An 18,351-nucleotide genomic window follows, 5' to 3' on the forward strand; every position below is an offset into this window, starting at 1 on the left:
CACAGTTCTTTCTTTTTGGGATTTGTATTTGAAACATATGCATAATTCTGAATTTTGTGTTCATATGTGTAAAATGTAATGGGGAAAATCTTCTATTCGACCTTTGACAGTTGGTGTCAGCCAAAATAAAGGGTGTAAAGCAATTTAGAATCCTTATCTATTAAAAAAATTCCTGTTGTAGGAAATAAAAAGTTCTCTGGTTTTGAGTGAGAGGAAGATAAAAAAGCCCCATCTTTCAGTAAAATGTGATTGTAGGATGTAGTGGGATTGAAGTATGAGTTACTACTCATTTACCTGGAGTGCGTAGGTATGAATGACTGTGGTTGCTATGAAAGCATATAATAATGTGGTTAATTCTTAAACAGGTCTCAGTTTGTACAGAGCATTGTTGCTCAGTGTCTTTTGGAATTATCCTCTGCAAAAAGCACATTTAGATTTACCATAAAAGGAGATAATGGAAAAACCTATATTCTGGTAAGTTTTAAAATCTTCATCTTGGTAAAGAAGATTAACCTATGTATCCCAGTTCCTAAAGTGTATTATTTATGGTGTTCATTATTGTATGTTTAAAAAATTACTAAATTTCAGTTCTTGAAGTGGTTCTGAGGTACATCTGTTCAAGTAAGAATATCCACAAGTTTTTTCTCTAATTAGATGTGCACATATAAATTTTATTGATACAGTAATGAAAGTACTACAGATGCACCATAAGTAACACAGAAATAATACTATTTTGTATCCAGAAAATATGGAAAGATTAAGTTTTAATTTTTTAATCTATATTTCACCTTCTTGCTCCAGCACTTCTTCTCTTTAATCACCAGAAGAGAATCAAATTGTATAGCATCTTCCACAAGCTTTGTCTCAAGTCAGCAGGGACCATTAGTGTAGTCAGTACATTGCACTGCAAAGTGAAATGAAGACAAAAATAAAATTGCCTATTATGCTTAATGTTATAATGCTGTTACACTTGGTTAAGCTTGATATTTAGATAGTGACAGCTAGATTCCTCAAACTTTTAAGATGGATAAGAGTTAACTTAATACTGTATACTTGTTATAACCAGAGATGTTTCCTTTTATGTCCAAACTAAATATGGGTATAGAATTTGTATTTTTGCAGTTTATAGAAATAATTCATAGACACAAAGAAATACATGATTAGAGATTCCTGCCCTGGATAAACTTATAAATGCACTTTCTTGAGGCAATGTAATTATATAAACTGTTGTATATATGCATTGTCCAAGTTCTATGATCTTGGATCATCCAGATGCTGAGGCAAGTGTATATCTGTTGCCTTTAAATAAATTTTAATGCCAAGACAACATTTGTACAACCACTGAGAAATATCTGTTCTGTGATGATAAAATGAAGGTTTCATAAGCATACCTATAATTATATATATTCTAATTGAGGAGTCATCAAAAATCGCTGGGATTTTTCCCTTGTAGCTTATCTGTTCCCAAGTTGTGTAAAATTCTGGTGCTTAAGTCTAGTAGTTTATATACAGCAGACTGATTATTTTTTAACAGAAAAATCACTTTATTTAGTAGATTGCCATTACTTTTAGCTCTGAGCTGCATTTTTGCCAATGTATTGATTAGAGGAGTAGGCTGAATTAGATAGGGGCTGGCTTCTGATTGGCATATTTTCTTTTATATTGGTGAGTTTTTAGTTTTTTGCAGGTGTTTTTAGTATTTAACATCAGAAAGTCCTTACTCCTGTCCAGGGTGAGGTTCTCACTACTGTATACACACCAACAGCTGTTCTGGAGTCATGGGTTAAGTCTTAGGACTCAGAGGCCTTGTGGACACAAGTATAATGTAAGCTCTGTTTATATTAATGATTGTCAATAGCCCAACAGTGAAACCTGGGTGCTTGGGGCTGTGAGCACACAGCCAAGTTACACAAGTAGTCTCATCACTGATGCATCATGAACCAGCTGTCCCACTTGTTTGTTTTGAGTATGAGCCAAAGATTCTAGTTCACAGTGTTTGTGCTTACCTACATGAATACACACAGCTGAAACTGTGTATGTGGTAATTATGGTTAAGGTTTCTCACAAGTATTTTTAATTTTTTTAAACCAGAAATAGTATGTATACTTATTTTCCTCATTTCCTCTGGATGTATCACTTAACACTACCAATTATGTTATTCACACATACCATAATATGGGTTTCCATTTTTTAAGTTAAACATATTCTGTTGTTTAAGCTATACACTGCTTAGGATGTTGGGTTTTCTTTTTTTCATTTTTAAAGGATGTCAATTAAAGTTTCTTTGTTTCAGGGAAAAAAAGTGGTACATACAGGTATCCTTATTTGTCCTGTATCTCTGCTCTCTTCACATTTGTGAATCACTTGTCTCCTCTTTTTGCTCCACTGTTGAAGGGTTCCCTGCCTTGTAGTTGCATGATTTAGAAGCTGAGAATAAGAGGAAGACAGCAAGCAGATAGTGAGATAGGAGGACACAAGAAAAATGGGACATTATTGGTCAGCATAGCAGCATCTCAATAGATACCTATTTTTTCTCTACTGCAAAAAGTGTAGCTTTGAAAGCAGTAAATAAGTAGTTTTATGGATAGATACAGGGAATTCATCTCATGGATGGGATCAACCTCATAAGACCGAAAAAGATTACATCTGGGAAAATCAAAAAGTGTGCAGTGGTTTGGACTCTTTGAACACTAAGTCTAGTCTTTCAGGATAGAAGGAAAGGTGTTTTTTGGAGTGGGATTAGGCTATAAAGTCTTTTGAAAATAAGGCAGCTTGTATTTCAGGAGTGAGCTGAGAGGAGTGGGAAGAAATCCCAAGAAAATTAGTCTGTAACAAAATGGGAGAGACCTGTCAGTCTGATTATTGCCCCTGTCTTGAGGGGCATGAGCAGAACCAATTTGCATGCATTTGTTAAGATTGGAGGTGGGGTGAGCATTGCAGTGGTCAAGGAGTGAGGTAATGAGAACCTTGCTGAGACTTGGCTGCCCATCTCTCTCAGGGAGCTTTATTTTTGTGAAATACAAGGAAATGACATCTTTACCTGAGCACTCTGAGTGTGACAATGAAATAGCTGTAATGAAAGATGTTTGCATTAGTGACCTGTGTGATGATGAAAGTCATGGTAATGTCTGCAATAACTAGGAAAGAACTAGCAAGGAAAAATAAAAGATTTAGTCATTTTTTTACCCATGTTAAATTCAAATTGATGCCTAATTGTCCACAATTTGATGCTGGAAACTCAGAATGAGATATAGGGAAAGTGATCACAGAATCTAAATCATGGTATTTCAGCTGTTTGGTTCAAGTCCCATGAAGTATAACTGGGGTAGCTTTGTTGCCACTTGTCCCCAAAGAACATCTTTTTAAGTCTCTTGACAAAGTGATTTGAAACCAAAAGAAAACAATGAAAGGAAGATCAACAACAACCCCCCCCCCCCCCCCAACTTTTTTCTGATTCTGTCATTTCAGGAAAGGTACTCAATGGCATTGTGAATGAATTCTACTCTTTATGTATATATATTTTCAGCAAAGTTTCTTTTCTTACTTGAGTTAATATGGAAGGAATTTGCTTGTGCCAGCTCTGCTGTACAAAGAAGTAGAAAGAAAGGAGAGATTGCACATTGTGAATAACATAGTTGAAAGCACAGCTGAAAATATGAAACTGTTAGCCAGAAATACATGTATAAAATTCTTAGAGTCAACACACTGAGTCTGGGTGAGCAATTGTTCACTCAGATCGAAAGCAAGATAAAAAAATAATTCATACATAAGGAAAAGAATGAAAATGCTGCCTAAAGAAGTAAGTGTAGTTCAGAAGTTGATTTTGCTCATGGCTGGGAATCCTTCCACCCCCAGAGATTCATTTACTTTCTCTATATTGTGTGCTAAGTTATTAATGCAGATCTGTTGTTTTGCTGCTGAGACAAAGACATACATACAAGTTCTAGAACATGATTGTGAGATGTGACACTTGTGTGGAAAGAGGTTCATTTCCAATGGACTGTGTTGCAAATGAAATGCTTTGGTTGCTTTCTCTGCAGCAGATTGCAGAAGGATTCTGAAAGGAGCAGACAGCTATTGCTACATTGTTCCCTTGTCTTGTTTGAAGGATATTCCCCTGCTGAAAAACATCCCAGGAAGCTCCTTCCACACAGATTTGTTAGAAATTTCAAAAGGAAGAAACTCTGTTCAGTTTGTGTTGGCAGTGGCTTGTGTTTCTGTGTTTCATTTGCTTCCAACACCTCTCCAGCACTTGGCTTTAAGCACCTTGTGTAATGGTCCTAGCTAATGAGGTATATTTTGCAGTTTAGGCTGTAAATGTGTACAGTGAGTTACTAGAGCAAAACTGATGAACAGCGTCTTGCAAAGCCAAATGTGCTTGCTTGTCATCATTCATGTGCATATGCTGAAGTGATTCTCCTCCTCCTATTCCCTCCCAAGATATCTTTATCCATATATCTCCTTCCTTCTTTATGAAGCTTCCACTGTAATGTCCTGAGCCCTGGGCTCTGATAAATTGTGACTGTCGCATTCAATTACAACATATACTATGTGTCCTGTTAATGACTGCTTTCTCCCTCCACAGGGGATATCATGTGTCTGCTACATAACATCATGTAACTTGTTTTACTTGAAGCTGATTAGATCATGAGAAGCAGAAGATTGCTCTCTAGTGAGCAACACTGTATAAATCCCGTTTTCTGTGATAAATATTTCATATATAAACATTTCATACAGGTGCCACATTTGTAAAAATTGATTTCCATTGTTAACTTGGATCGCTTCACTACTGCAGGCTGTGAATTAAGAAGAAGCCTGACTTATTTGTATGGTGTTTAGCAGGAAAGCCCTGGATGCAAGTCAGAACACTGATACCAAATCAAACAAAGATTAAATAAGATCCATAATGGGATGCAAAAAGTTCAAATTTCTCAAAACTCTCCCCAGTAAATATCTTTTGAATTGCTGTGAGCAAATAGGGCTGAAGAGTGCTAGTCCCATTGTGAAACTTGATATTTATTTTCCAAGTGAAGGTCTGCTCCAGCTGTTTGTAAATTTCAACATGCCTTTTAGACCATGTTCATTGTTGTCTTTTTTTCTTTCATGTATTAGGTCCATAGAGTCATAACCATCATGCATCTTCTAAAAATCCTCAGTTTTTGGCACTTCAGTGGGCAGTCTTTCAGTTTCCTGTCTTTAGCCCTCAGTTGCTCAACACCATATGCTTGACTAATGCCTAAAAATTATGAAATTGGAGAAATAATACATCTGGTACTAAAAGAGATGACTTGGGACTATTGCTTTTGTTCCTACCAAAGGGAATGTGCTACAGCCACAAAAAGAGGCAGCTTCAATACTGGTAAATCTGTATTGTATTACCCTTTTTTCTCCACTAGAAGCTGTGCAGACTCTCTAAATAATAAAATATCAATTTATGTCTGTTAATACTTTGTTGGAAACTTTGTAAAAATGTGGCTTTAGGGTCACAGTAAAGTAACAAATTGAAGTGTATCTAATGTACAGTAAACAAAATTATTTTTCATTTACAGATCTGGCTTTTAAATTCTGACACATTGCTGGTAGAGTCTTTAGGAAGTTCCTCCTCCCACAGTGATTTTACACTCTTTGGAGATATCCTTACACCTAGCTCTGGACCAGTGGGATCCTGGAATGCTCTCAAAGTCCTTTACCAGCCATGCATTCAATGCAGAAATAAGGAGTAAGTACAACCTTTTTTAAACTCAGATTCTGGTATTCATTTGCTTTGAGTTAGTATTTCTTTCATGTTTTTTGGACAGTCTGTTAATCTCAGATATAAACCTCTTTGAATTTGCATATTTCTTAAAATGTTTTTTTAAGCAAAATGCCAGGGGAGTAGTATTTGGTTTCTATTACAGAGAACAACCAGATTGTTGTTAGATTTTTGCTTTTTAATATTAAAATATAGACCAAAGAGTTTTGTTGTTTCTAAGGGCACGTGTTGATATTTTTGCTTATGCTGTGTTTACATTCCTGTTCCATATAGAAAGATTTCAGTCTGATTGCACAGATTCAGGTGGTACTTGAGGCCAGCTGATAAATGAGTTAGTGGAAACAGGTTGAAGTGCATTCGTTGACTTATTTAATGTGATGCATTTGCATTTAGAATCAAGTGTCATGTTGTCATATATACATGATTTCTTGATTAGTGCAAGTTCCAAAATTTTCAGATGCCCACATTCTGATAAAAATTATAGCTTTTAACCTTGCTGTCTTCTGCACATACGCCTGCCTTTGGAGTAAAGGAAAGGTTTCAGAGCCCAGGACCTGCTTCCCATGAGAGAGAAATAAGCAAGAACACTTCCAGAATAGAAAGGGATGAACAGGAGGTCTGCATGTGGCCTAGACCCCAGCAGACCCCAGTAGCTGCAAGGGATAAGTGTGCACTCTGGCATCCTGTTTTAGGTCAGAGGGCCTCTTCAGTTGCTGTGAGTCCCTGGGTACACTTGGGGGGTGTACAATTGGGTCTGTGCAATTCTGACAGGGCCAGCATCTGAGCTGTGTGATGGGAGGGGAAGCTCCTTTCTTACTTGTGGACACTGCAGAGTCTGTGCTGGTTTACTGTACCATAGGTTAAAACAGATTAAGGTTAACTAGAAGTATTGTTTTTAATATCGAAATGTAGTAGCACAATCACATATTTGTAAAACATGGCTAAAGAAACAAAACAAAATCTGTACTTAGTTTATGTACACAAGCATAAATCTACTTATTATGAGATAAATACACGGTTCCATTGTAGCAATTGACATCTTGGGCTTTATGAAATTCTTCCTTGGCAAATGCTGCTGCTGAAGACAGTCTGACTGATATTGCCTAATAATTCACATTCAGGCACCCTTTCTTGGGGATGCACTTGAATATTTTTCTTGAGGGGAATGTTGAGGCTTGTGAATCTTTGTTTCAAGACTTCCAGGGTGTCAGAAGAAATGCATTGTCTCGCTCGAAAACTCATTTTATCCCTCCTTTATTCAGAGCTCGGTTTTGCAATTCTTTGTAATTAACTTAATGCTTAGTGCTCTTCCTTGGATACAGAAGTGGTTTTCCCCTTAAATTAGGAATTATGTCCTGTGAACAACACTACAACAGAACTCTCTTTCCTCCGGTAAATCACTGGCATATCTATCACTGTACCTTACATTCACTATTGCTCTAAATGTTAACAATGCAAAGGAAACAAACATTCAAGTAGGATAAATGTCCGTGGTTCATTACTGGCTGCTGACTGGTAATTACCCATTTGGAGTTGTTGCTGTTTAGGATGGCTGATCCTGAAGCCTTTTCTAACAAAGCTGTGGTCTGAGTTAGGCTGAACATTGCTGTGAAGTTAATTACCTGTTGTGTGGCATCAACAATACTCTGATTTCATGTCAAATTTGTTGATCTGTGTTGACCATCAGCTCATTTCCAGGTGGATTGCAGTCTAATGAGCAGCCTTCCTCTTTTTTTTTGTGCAGGTTTGTGCCTTAATCAAATGACATCCTAGTTTTGTTCAGAATTTTTTTCCTTCTTGGCCATGGCCATTTTTGTTCCCATCATGTGTCCTGCTGGTGGCTCTTCCCAGCTCCATGTTGTCTGTGGAAGGAAGAAGCATCTGTCTTCTTCCAGTCTCAGGGAGAGCAACTGACATATGGGATAGGAACAAACTGTGAACATGTCACATGGAGCCTCTCTCCATATACCTTTATTTTGGCAAGGAATCTTAACAGCTGTGCTCTGGGTATTCTCTGTATATTAGGCTGCTTTGCTTGAGGACATTCAGTAACTTTCAAGGCATTGTGAAGTTAAAATAGAGTTAAGTGTATCCACACATGCTACTTATAGTAGTTCTTGTCATTTCTCCTTAGAGCTGTATTTCTCTATCTTCCTGAGGGTAGCCTTTAAGTGTTGTAGTGATTTGTATCTTACTCCTTCAGCAGTGAAGCAGGGCTAGAAACACTTAGGTGTGTGTTATGTGTGATAACACAAGTTCTGACTAAGTCTGTCTGTAGTTAGGCTTTTAGCCCCTGGGGGAGCTTTATGAAAATTCTTCTACAGCAAATTAATTGAAACAGCATGAAAAAAGTATCTTATAAATGTGTTTGAGTTCCATTAGAGAAGGACACCTCATGTATTTTCTGCTCTGTCCTTTATGGATCATGTGCATGTGATTATGTTGGTTCCCTCTGCTTTTCTCTCAACAAGGCTACTTTACTCCACCTACAAATCTGCTGTGCAGACAGAAGAGGTCTTCCTTTCAAGTAGCAGGTTCTTGGCAAATAACACCTTATGTAAACAGCCTTAGCTGCTGGGAGTGATAATAGTAAATACTGTTGAAGTGAGAATGTTGTAAAAATGTATGAAGAAAATTGAAAATGTGGTTACATGGCAATTTGACCATAACTTGATCTCACAAAATATATGTGAAGGTACAGTGAGAGGAAAATTGCACTTTTCCCTTTAGAGTACAGTGCTAGGCAAAGCTTTGTCAAAAGGTTGTTGATAGATTTTTGTATCTCATGTGCATCTCTGAATGGTTTACAGCTTTTGCAGAAACCTTTTCCTATATAAAAATTTGCTGCTTATAATTTGGGAGTTGAAAAATTCCTTCCAGAAATTGTTCATTTTATTAGCTTTAGAGGGACAAGAATAAGCTGGAAAATTGAGTTTGTGGCTGAAAACCTGGAGGGTTTGAGTCCTAGTTTTTTATTAGTCCTAGCTTTTATTACAGTCCATATATAGTTAGCTGTTTATGAAGCTGTTATTGATGTATTCCAGAATGTTGTTTATTGCTCCCAAGAATGGCTTTCATTCTATATATGACCCTAGAGTAATTCACTTCTCATAAAAACATCAAACTGTGTCCTTTTTCACTGATTTTTGAATGTCTGAGATTTTCAGTTTTTCAGTGACTCTTGCCTGTAGAAAACACATGGGACCACATAGATCAATATTTGATTGACTGAGGAGTGACCAGTGTTTCTCTGGTTTGTGCTATCTGTAAGCTGATTTCTCTATCTGGAATGATTAAAAGAGTAGATGTGATTGTAAACAGAACATGAAAGGTCTGGTTTGTTTCAGATTAATTTTTTTTTCTGTTCCCTTCTTGAATTATTTCATGGTATCAAGTTAAGAGAACTGACACCGTGGGTGGAATGAGTTACCTTAGAAGAGATGGCTGAACAGTCAGGCAGAAATTTTTAAAAGACAGAGTCTGATGCCAGACGGGGTTTTGGGACAGGAAGGAAAAGAATACCTCTCAGAGTTTGATAGACATGTGGAAGCTATAAGCCTCATGAAATTTGAGACAGCAGACTGCTCTTCAGTAGCATCCTTCCTCACCTCTGAGAAAAAGTGTACACAACTTTTAAGTATAACTTTTGGTAGAAATATCCTGACTTTCCTGTTTATTGAAACTACACCTGCCAGGTGCAGCATCCCTTTGTGGTAGTTACTTAGGAACTTAGTTCTTGCTCTTAAACACAGGCCTGATATATCTTTCTGCTCTTTGGAGCTGTTGCATTTTCGGTATCTAATTTTTACTATTTAAAATTAGAAGTACTAATTGAAGTAGATAAAACTGTTGGAATAAACTTTTTGCCTACTGAACAAATTCTCCTATTTTTTCTCAAAAATTTGACTAATTTTATCATTCCTGCTGAGCTTTTTACTTAGGTTGCTTTTTGTTGTTCATCTTTTGAAATTTCACATTGAAGTCAGAGGATAAAGGATTCTTACTGCTTTTTAAAATGGGATTTGTAATTCCAAATTGCTTATCCATTTGTTGATTATCTGACTGGTAGCCTGCCTGTCTTCTTGTGTATTGTGAAAGATGCTGTTGTATTAGTAGTTGTCTAGCAGGGTACTGCTTTTGTTCTCTGCATTAAAAGTGTTAAATGCTATCCAAAGAATAATTGCCAATGTAAAAATATGAAATTGACTGTAAGGGCTATTGCTTAACTACTTCCTATTGTCTAATTTTTTTAAAAGAAAAGACAGATAAATATTTCTTTATGATCTCTGATCACAAATATGCCTTTGAATCAGGATTTGTGATTCTGTAATGTGGTAAAACAAAAAATAAATTTCAGGCTTTTACCTTTTTTCCATATTCTTCATATTTATTTGTAAAACCCTGCAATTCAGGTAAGCACAGTTTTGGTAGCTTTCCTGTGTCTTTAACTCATCTTGCTATAGTTCATCTCTTTGAGGAATATTAGGATAATAAGAGAAATGTCAAGTTGGGTGGCAAAAAAATTGTAAATTAAAAGCAGCAAGACTATCTGAAACCAATTTAAAATGTGTTGTCAAAAACAACTGCCTTGCCAGGTAGTTAACACTTATAGGATGATAGGAATGTAAGAAATGCCATGCTGGGTCAGAACACTTTAGCATGTTCTGCTTAGTTCTGTATCATCCCTCCAACATCCAGAAATGTTCTTCAGAGTAGTGTGTGAGCACTTTCCTGTAGTGCTCAGCTCTGTGCTTGTGTTAAAGATGTCAGAGGATACAGCCCTGCCTATTTCCTTTATTGTCTGTTCATTCACCTTTTGGTCATGTGTTTGTATAAATACTTTTTCGCCTTCTGGTGCTGTCTGCCCCCACAATCAAGTGACAAGTTCCAGAAGTTCACTGCTGATGTGTAGTACTCTTTTAACCTCCCATGGAATTACATCCTGCTAGATTTTGGGTGGGGATTGGCAAACCACAATTCAGAAATCCCACCTGCTTAATGGACATGGGCATCCTAAACTACAGCATGTAGTGTTCTTGCTGATTACAGTTAGGGGCCAGACTTACTTGCTGGAAGGAAATCAATGTCACATCTACTCAAATCTTACTATATATATGTATAGCTCTCATTTTGCTTTCCTTGTAACACTGCTTTTTTTAAAACCGGGTAGCCTAAATATGATAGTGATGATCTGGTGAGGGTAATTTTATACCCATACATCAAACATAGCAGATTTCCACTTGAATGCTTGCAGTTTGTTTCTCATAGACTTATAAAGACTGTTGGGTTTGCTTGGGAGCTGTAAGTACTCCTGTAATGCCTTTAAAATGACGGGATCTATTTGAGCAGGCAGGAATCAAATAATGAGCCAAGAGTGAAAAAGCAAATCTTATAAAAGCTTATTGGACAGATGGTTGACATTAACTACTTAAACTTCAAACCTTGATTTATTTATTGGATTTTAGTATCTTGGCCTATTTTAAATTAATTAGCATTTGTTGTTTCTATTGTATTTCTCCATGACAGGCTGTGTAAACTAACAATACTTTACGATTTAAGCTGCCACTTTTACTTGAAATATTTTTGAATTGGTTAGGCTAAAGCAAATTGGGAGTGTATGACTTGAGACCATAGAAAAAAGGCTTATTTATAAAATTGGTCAGGATACTTCCATCTTTGTGTGTGCAGCAGCAATAGGATATTACTGCTGGTTGCCTGTTTTGAATACTGTGGCATCAAAACATTGCAAGTAATTCTTTTGATGGCTCCTCTGCATACTGGACTTAAGCTATAAATTAAATTATTTGTATAATTAATAAGCATAATAAGTGATACCTATCACAAAATCACAGAGTGGGTAAGGTTGGAAGTCACCACTGTGGGGCCATCTGGTCCAACCACCCTGCTCTAGCAGGATCATCCTAGAGCATATGGCATAGAATTGAATCCAGATGGTTCTTTAATATATCCAGTGAGGGAAACTCCACAACCTCTCTGGGCAATGTGTTCCAATACTCAGTCACCTGCACAGTAAAAAAAATTCTTCCTCATATGTGGGTGGAACTTCCTGTGCATCAGTTTCTACCCATTGCTTCTTGCCCTATTGCTCAGCACCACTGAGAAGGGCCTGGTTCCAACCTCTGACATCTCCTTTTTGATACTGATAGACATTCATGAGGTCCCCTCTCAGCTGGCTCTTCTCCAGACTGAACAGGCCCAGCTCCCTCTGCCTTTCCTCATAAGAGACATGCTCCAGTCACCTCATCAGCTTTGCTGTCCTCCACTGGACCTGCTCCAGGAGCTCCGTGTCTCCTTGTAATAAGAAGCCCAGAACTGGACTCCAGATGTGGCCTCACTAAAGCTGAGTAGAGGGGTGGGATCACCTCCCTTCACGTGCTGGCAATGTGCTTCCTAATGCACCCCAGGATACTATTGGCCTTCTTGACCCCATGCTGGTTCATGGACAGCTTCTTCCACTAGGACCCCCAGGTCCATCTCCCAGCAAGTCAGTCTCCAGCCTGTAGTAGAGCCAGGGCACTCTTCCCCAGGTGCAGGAAGAGTAACCCCTGGCAAGTACCCGAGGTACTTGCCTTTGTTGAATTTCTGAAAGTTCCTCTCTGCCCCTCTCTCCACTCTGTCAAGGCCCTTCTGAAGGGCTGCAGAGCCCTCTGGGGTAGCAGCCACTCCTCCAGCTTTGTGTCATCAGTGAACTTGCTGAGGAGGCCTCTGCCCCTCCATCTAAGACATGGAGGAATAGGTTAAGCAACACTGGGCCCACTACTGAACCTTCATTCAGTTCTCAATCCACTTCACCATCTGTGGGCATGAATGTTTGAGGGGAATGTGGAGGAGATCCACTGGAAAGCTGGGAAGGATTGTTTCAGGGAATAAAATTGTGTGGAATTTTAGAGCTTCAGCCTAGTGATTTCCAAAAGACTGGACTATGAGATCTACTCAGAAGTGAGATGTTGGATTGACCATGCCTGTTTTTCCACTGTCTGTGGCCATGAGAGTAACAGCTCAGTAGCTGTTCTTGCAGGGAGGTGAGTATTTTAGCTCTATATGTCTAGTTTAGTTTCTACCTCTGCCAAAAGACTTTCAAATGCACCTTCAACCTGATTCTTTTGCTCTCTGGAAGCAATTTGGGGTGACATCTGTAAGACCCCAAAAACATGCTTGAAAAGAGTCTTAAAAGGGCTTATGGTTTTTTATGTACTCTGCCTTAGATGCATGGGAAGAATAGTAGTAAGATATTCTGAAGAGCTCAAGACAATAAAAACATTTACTGGCAACTTTGGAAAATCAGAGAATTTTGATGTAAGTTTAGAGCACCATTCAATCAACATAAAAGCGTCTTCTCAAAGCGTTGACTTAGCAAGCTCCAGTCCCATCCATTTTTAAGGTACTCAAAACTGTAAGAAGAAGGAATGAGTAGAAGAAAGAGAAAGACAGGAGGGTACAGGAAAGAGCAAGTATAGCCACCACTCCTGGTTCCAGCGGAGTTCAGCTGATAGAAGTTCCAAGAAGAGATAGGGTCAAGATGTGCTCACTGCATGTACTGGCTTAGATACCCTTTGGCTTTCCTGGGCCCCTCCCCTCATGGGACTTCTGGTCATCTGGTCACTCTGGGGCTAGAGTGGGGCTCCAGAGTGAGTGTGGAGCATTGCCTGTGCTGTGCCAGGGATTGGCAGCCTCTGCAGGGCTGGGATACAGGCCTGGGGGTGTGTGGGGTGTGTGGGGCACATCATTGCCTCATGGAAGCCAAGGCCCAACCTGCCCCTTCCCACATGCACCTGAAATGTTTTGAGCCAAAAATCCTTTTAGTCTGTGAACATCTTTGCATAGAGAGCCATACTGGTACTGTCTTGATTGGACTGATATTCAACCATTTGTTAATTATCAAGTGTGGTTTTATTTCTTTACCTATGGTGTGTTCTCCTACATCTGAACTCCATTCTAATTAACTTAATATACATAAGGTTTGTAGCTGTCTTGTTTTCAGCTGTTGCATCTCCTGTTTGAACAAGGTCATATACTGAAAGACTTCTTATTGAGCTGGTATCTGTGACACAGTTTTTCCATGGCTACTTCACTTTCTTTTATCAAAAATCTGTTTTAGTCTGTCTGTAACATGAATTCTTGCATCAGCATTGGTTTAAACATAGATTTAAGTCTTCCATCTAAATCCCTTTTCTGTTCCTTTTTTCTTCTTTTGCTCTTGCTCATGACCAGAACTCGGCAGCCAGGCTGCATGCCTCCTTTATCCTGTATCTTGTGTTTCTAAGCTGAGACTAACTTTCCCTTTTTCTTGACCCATAAAATTTTAAGAAAGCTCATAAAACTAAAGAGCCCAAACAATCTGCCTTCACTAATCTGACTGTGTCAAGGTGTATGTGTGGGCTGCAGCTCCCAGTGCTCTCACAAGATTGGTGTGTGGCTCTGTGTGATCCTTCCTGCTGTGCCTCGTGTCTGCAGCCAGACAGCAGGACAGGACAGCTCTGCCTGAGAGCTGCCAAGGGCTCCATCAGCATCAGCCAGGATTAAACAGGCACTGGTAAATCTCTGCTGTAGCAGAAAAGGGGAAGCTTCAGAATAGTTGAAAGGGAAAACTTGGGAAATAGCTCTGAGGAGAGGAGGTGTTAAAACTAGGGACAGTTTTGGGAAGGGTGGAGGGGTTATTTATGGAAGAGTATTTCCCTGCACAGAGGAAAACTGACAGACATGTGAGGACACATACTGGCAGAGGACATGGAAAAGGGGCAAGTGGAAAGTTGAGTCTTTCCAGATATGCAGTTAGTCTGCTGTGAATTTCCAAAGTGAGCTGTGGGATGTAGTAATAGATGTAAAAAAATCTATACTGGTTTAGCATTTTGACTTGAAGCTTACGTTTAGGAGAAGCAGTGCTCTTGACTGCTGGTTTTATTTATTTAGGATTTAATTGCTTGTTAAATTTGACTTCTAGCCACATCTGATACTTCAGTTTTGTTCTACCTGCACAGAGTGAGCTTCTGTACAATTTTTGTAAGAGGTATAATTTTTTGTGGAGTTGGAAAATGGTGATAAAAATAAACTCATCTATTAAAATTGTGGTTTCAGTGTGAAAGGGAAAATATGGCATATATGAAATTCTAACTTCAGTCATTAGGCTTTTGTTTGGCAATGGTTTAGATTGAATGATTAGAAAGAATAAATCTTGCTGTCAGCAAATTTGGGATCTACCACTTCTATTATTTGTGGTGTTTCTTTCTTTGCTGCAGGTAATTGCATCTTAAAATACTGAATTTCCTTCTCTTCTGAAGTCAGTACATCAGGAAAAAACTTCAAAGCATCAAGCTGAGAGATTTTTGTGAACAGTGATTACAGCATTTTTTCTGTACAGCAGGATAACTTCTCCCTTTGGATTCAGACATAATGTTCTGGAGTGCCTGGTATTTGTGAATATACCTATATGGAATATCAACAGTGCTGTGGAAGAGATTTAATTTTACCCAAAGGTTTAAAAATCAGAGGCCAGAAAACATTTTTGTCTTTATATTGTTCTGAAAATCCATTTCAACTTCAGAAATGGCCCCCTGCTTGGTATAATAGGACTTTAAAAGGGAATTAAAGTTTATGGAGCGTGTATAAATCTTCATGTGGCACAGCTGGTAGGAATAACCTCTGTAAGAACACCCAGCCAAGTGCTTTGTACTGTGGCTAGGCAACTTAGAGCTTTATGTACAGGGTAACAGCAGTGCCATCTCATCATACAGACCTTTGGTTCATTCAACTTGGATTTAATTTGATTTTTTTCTTCATAGATAATTCTTCTCTGCTGCTTGCTTGGTTTGCTTTGCTGAGAAAACCAATGTTACTATTTGTGGCTATTCCACAGCCCTGAATGCACACCTGTTTCAATACTGTTAGGGCAGGGTGTCACAGACACCATCCCTCTGGTACCAGTGACAGTGTTGAGACTGCTGCCTGGTGGGACAGTGGCAGTGAGCTCATATTAGGGCTGTTTTCTACATAGTGCTTAATTCCCATGGTTTGTGGTTAGAGCCTTTCCTGGGGACAGTGGTGGGACCATTAGTAACAAGGCAAGGGGATAGATACACATTGCTAACTGTGTTTGCTGGTGCCTCTGCCACTCTCCCTGCACAGCCTAGATGGGAAACTCAGATTGTCTTGCAGAAGCCAACCCTGCTTTTCAGTCATGGTCTTGGGTGAGGTTTACTGCACCTTGCCTTGCTTTTGCAGCACAGACATTGGAGCCACTTGACAGTCAAGTCCTCTGGTACTGCAGTGTAGAGCATGTGGGTGAAAGTAAATTGTTGCCAATTTTGGATTGCTTAAGGACACTGCACATTGAACCACGGAAGTATAGGAGATGAGCGATGAGCAGTTCAGGTGTCCAGGCAGGGTCAGCTGTTGAAACCAGTAGCTTCATCAGCCCTGCTCATCCATCAGGTCACTGAGTACCATGACTGAGTGATGCAAATACCTCCCAGTGTGCTCACAGTGCACAGAAATTGCAGGTTACACCAGCTTTACAGCATTTATGCATTGGATCTGAATGTCTTCTTTTTTTCACCTGTAACTACGAATTTAAAAAAAAAATCTTACTTAATAAAGCTATGCTTATTTATCATAATTGCATCTATCAATCCGTTTCTAGTGGCTAGATGCATGAATTTCAACAGTCCCTTCCCTAAGGCCATATTAGTCAGTATAAGCTCTGACTGAGACGTAGAACAATTTTTTTTTCCAAACTCATAAGGATGTGTAAAAATTTTATGATGTTGCTTTAACAAGGCCCACTGAGATTTGGGATTAGATATCTAAGGCCTTATTGAAGACAAAACCTTTCCTATGTTCAGCCATGCAGAGCAAAGCTACTCTTCAGACAGCACTTTAAAAATGAAGATAATTTGATAAACATAGAATTGAAATATTAGAGAAAGGTATGAGGGATCTTTTCTCTGAATTCCTTTACTGCAAAGCCTCAGTTACTATTAACAAATGTAAAAGGTAAGTTGGAGTGGCAGCATTGAACTTTAAGGCTATTTCACTATACTAGGAACCAGCAGTGAAAATCTTTAGCATTGATAGAAGAAAAATAGTTGCAATACTGAAGAAAAGCAAAGGCTGGAAGATAGACTTCATTCCCTAGCAGGAGAATTCATTCTCCTATACAGTTAATCAGATTTCTTAGTCTCACTCTTCAGCACCCAAATCTCTGTGCTTTCTCTAAGAGGTAATTTTTACTCAGATATGCCACTGTTGGGGCCTCAGTTTAGCATCCCTCTACTTTCTACTCCTGGGAAACTCTAGAAGGAAAATTAAGTGGAATGTATTTCATGAGATATTTCATGTTCAACTCCCTCTTGTTTTCTTTGAGGAATTAAGAAATGAAACTGTTTCCACAGGCTTGGAAATTAAAAATCCAATTTAACATTAGGCCATTTAACTAAATTATAAAAATTGAACCTAATATTTTTAGGAAGGGTATTTTGCAGGAGGCCACAGTGCGGTTGCCAGAAAGTTTTAAGTTCCACATTTTCAAAGCACCAGACTTGCTTTATACATTTTCACTCCTTTGCTTAAACCTGAGCAATCTGTCTATCCAGAAACTTGAGTGCATTCTTTTTCTCTCTCAAGAAACCAGGTGTTCTCTTTTGTGAGGGTTATAGATTGATAAATACGTACACTATTCCATTCAGCTTCCTTTGGGTAAATTTCTACTGTTTTAATTTTCAATGTTTGCTGTGAGAGTATTTAGATTCACTGAGAGTTCATACAGGGCAGTCTACAGGTAACTGAGCTGCACAGTCCCAGAAAACCTTGAAGAAAAAATGGAAACCTGAATGTGGCTGGGGATGGTATTGCTGTGTTTTCAAGCAGTGACACTGAGTATTGAATGACTTTATGCAGACACATAGGTGTTCTAGATTAGTGATTAAGCTACAGGTACTGGTCTTTAAGCAGCATCTGCATGAATTTTTACACTGTGAATATCCAACAGGAATATGTAATCCCTCCTATGCCCCAATGATGTTTTGTTTTCATAAGTGATGGGAGCATTGTCTTGGAATGTCCTTTTTACCTACCTTGCTTAATGTAGAATGATTTAGTCTGGATACAAAGTTCTGCTTTTAAGGATGAAGAGTTAGTAAATCATTAAATCTGATGAAACACCAAACAATTATTGTTCATCTCTGGAATTGTTTTGCTGTTGTGGGGCCTTCTTTTGTTTTTTATGCAGCATCTCTGAGATTTTAGATTTTGTTAATAATGATTATTGCAGTTGGGCACACATGACATAGTTGCTGCTGCTCTGTAGATATTTCAATCAGAGTTACCAGTTTGGAAATCAGCTGGTAGCTGTTTTGGGCAAGCAAACCAGGTATTTTTGGACTGACTTCAGTAATGTCTCACTGAATCAAGGAGGACTTCAAACAAATTAAACTGGAAAACAAATCAGTCACAGATGAAACTAGGAGCTTAATAACTCGAAATAATTCTTGACATTGCATTTGTGATGCTTAGAATTATTACAAGAGATCAAGAATAGTAGGTATTTTTTTAAAAAATCTTGCACATTGTATACTACTTTATTT

At 38.5% G+C, this 18,351-nt stretch overlaps 1 protein-coding gene across 1 annotated transcript in view; it reads left to right on the forward strand.

Annotated features, from left to right (window-relative positions):
- The window catches only part of UBE3D (ubiquitin protein ligase E3D), a 75,641-nt gene that overhangs the window by 14,236 nt on the left and 43,054 nt on the right, over window positions 1-18,351 (forward strand). The window contains exons 7-8 of the mRNA XM_058021487.1: window positions 366-474; window positions 5,550-5,719. Coding sequence (XP_057877470.1) covers window positions 366-474; window positions 5,550-5,719 — 279 coding nt within the window. The remainder of the gene's footprint in view (window positions 1-365; window positions 475-5,549; window positions 5,720-18,351) is intronic.

Source organism: Melospiza georgiana, chromosome 3 (genome assembly GCF_028018845.1).
Source record: "Melospiza georgiana isolate bMelGeo1 chromosome 3, bMelGeo1.pri, whole genome shotgun sequence".
In the NCBI taxonomy this organism is placed as follows: domain Eukaryota; kingdom Metazoa; phylum Chordata; class Aves; order Passeriformes; family Passerellidae; genus Melospiza; species Melospiza georgiana.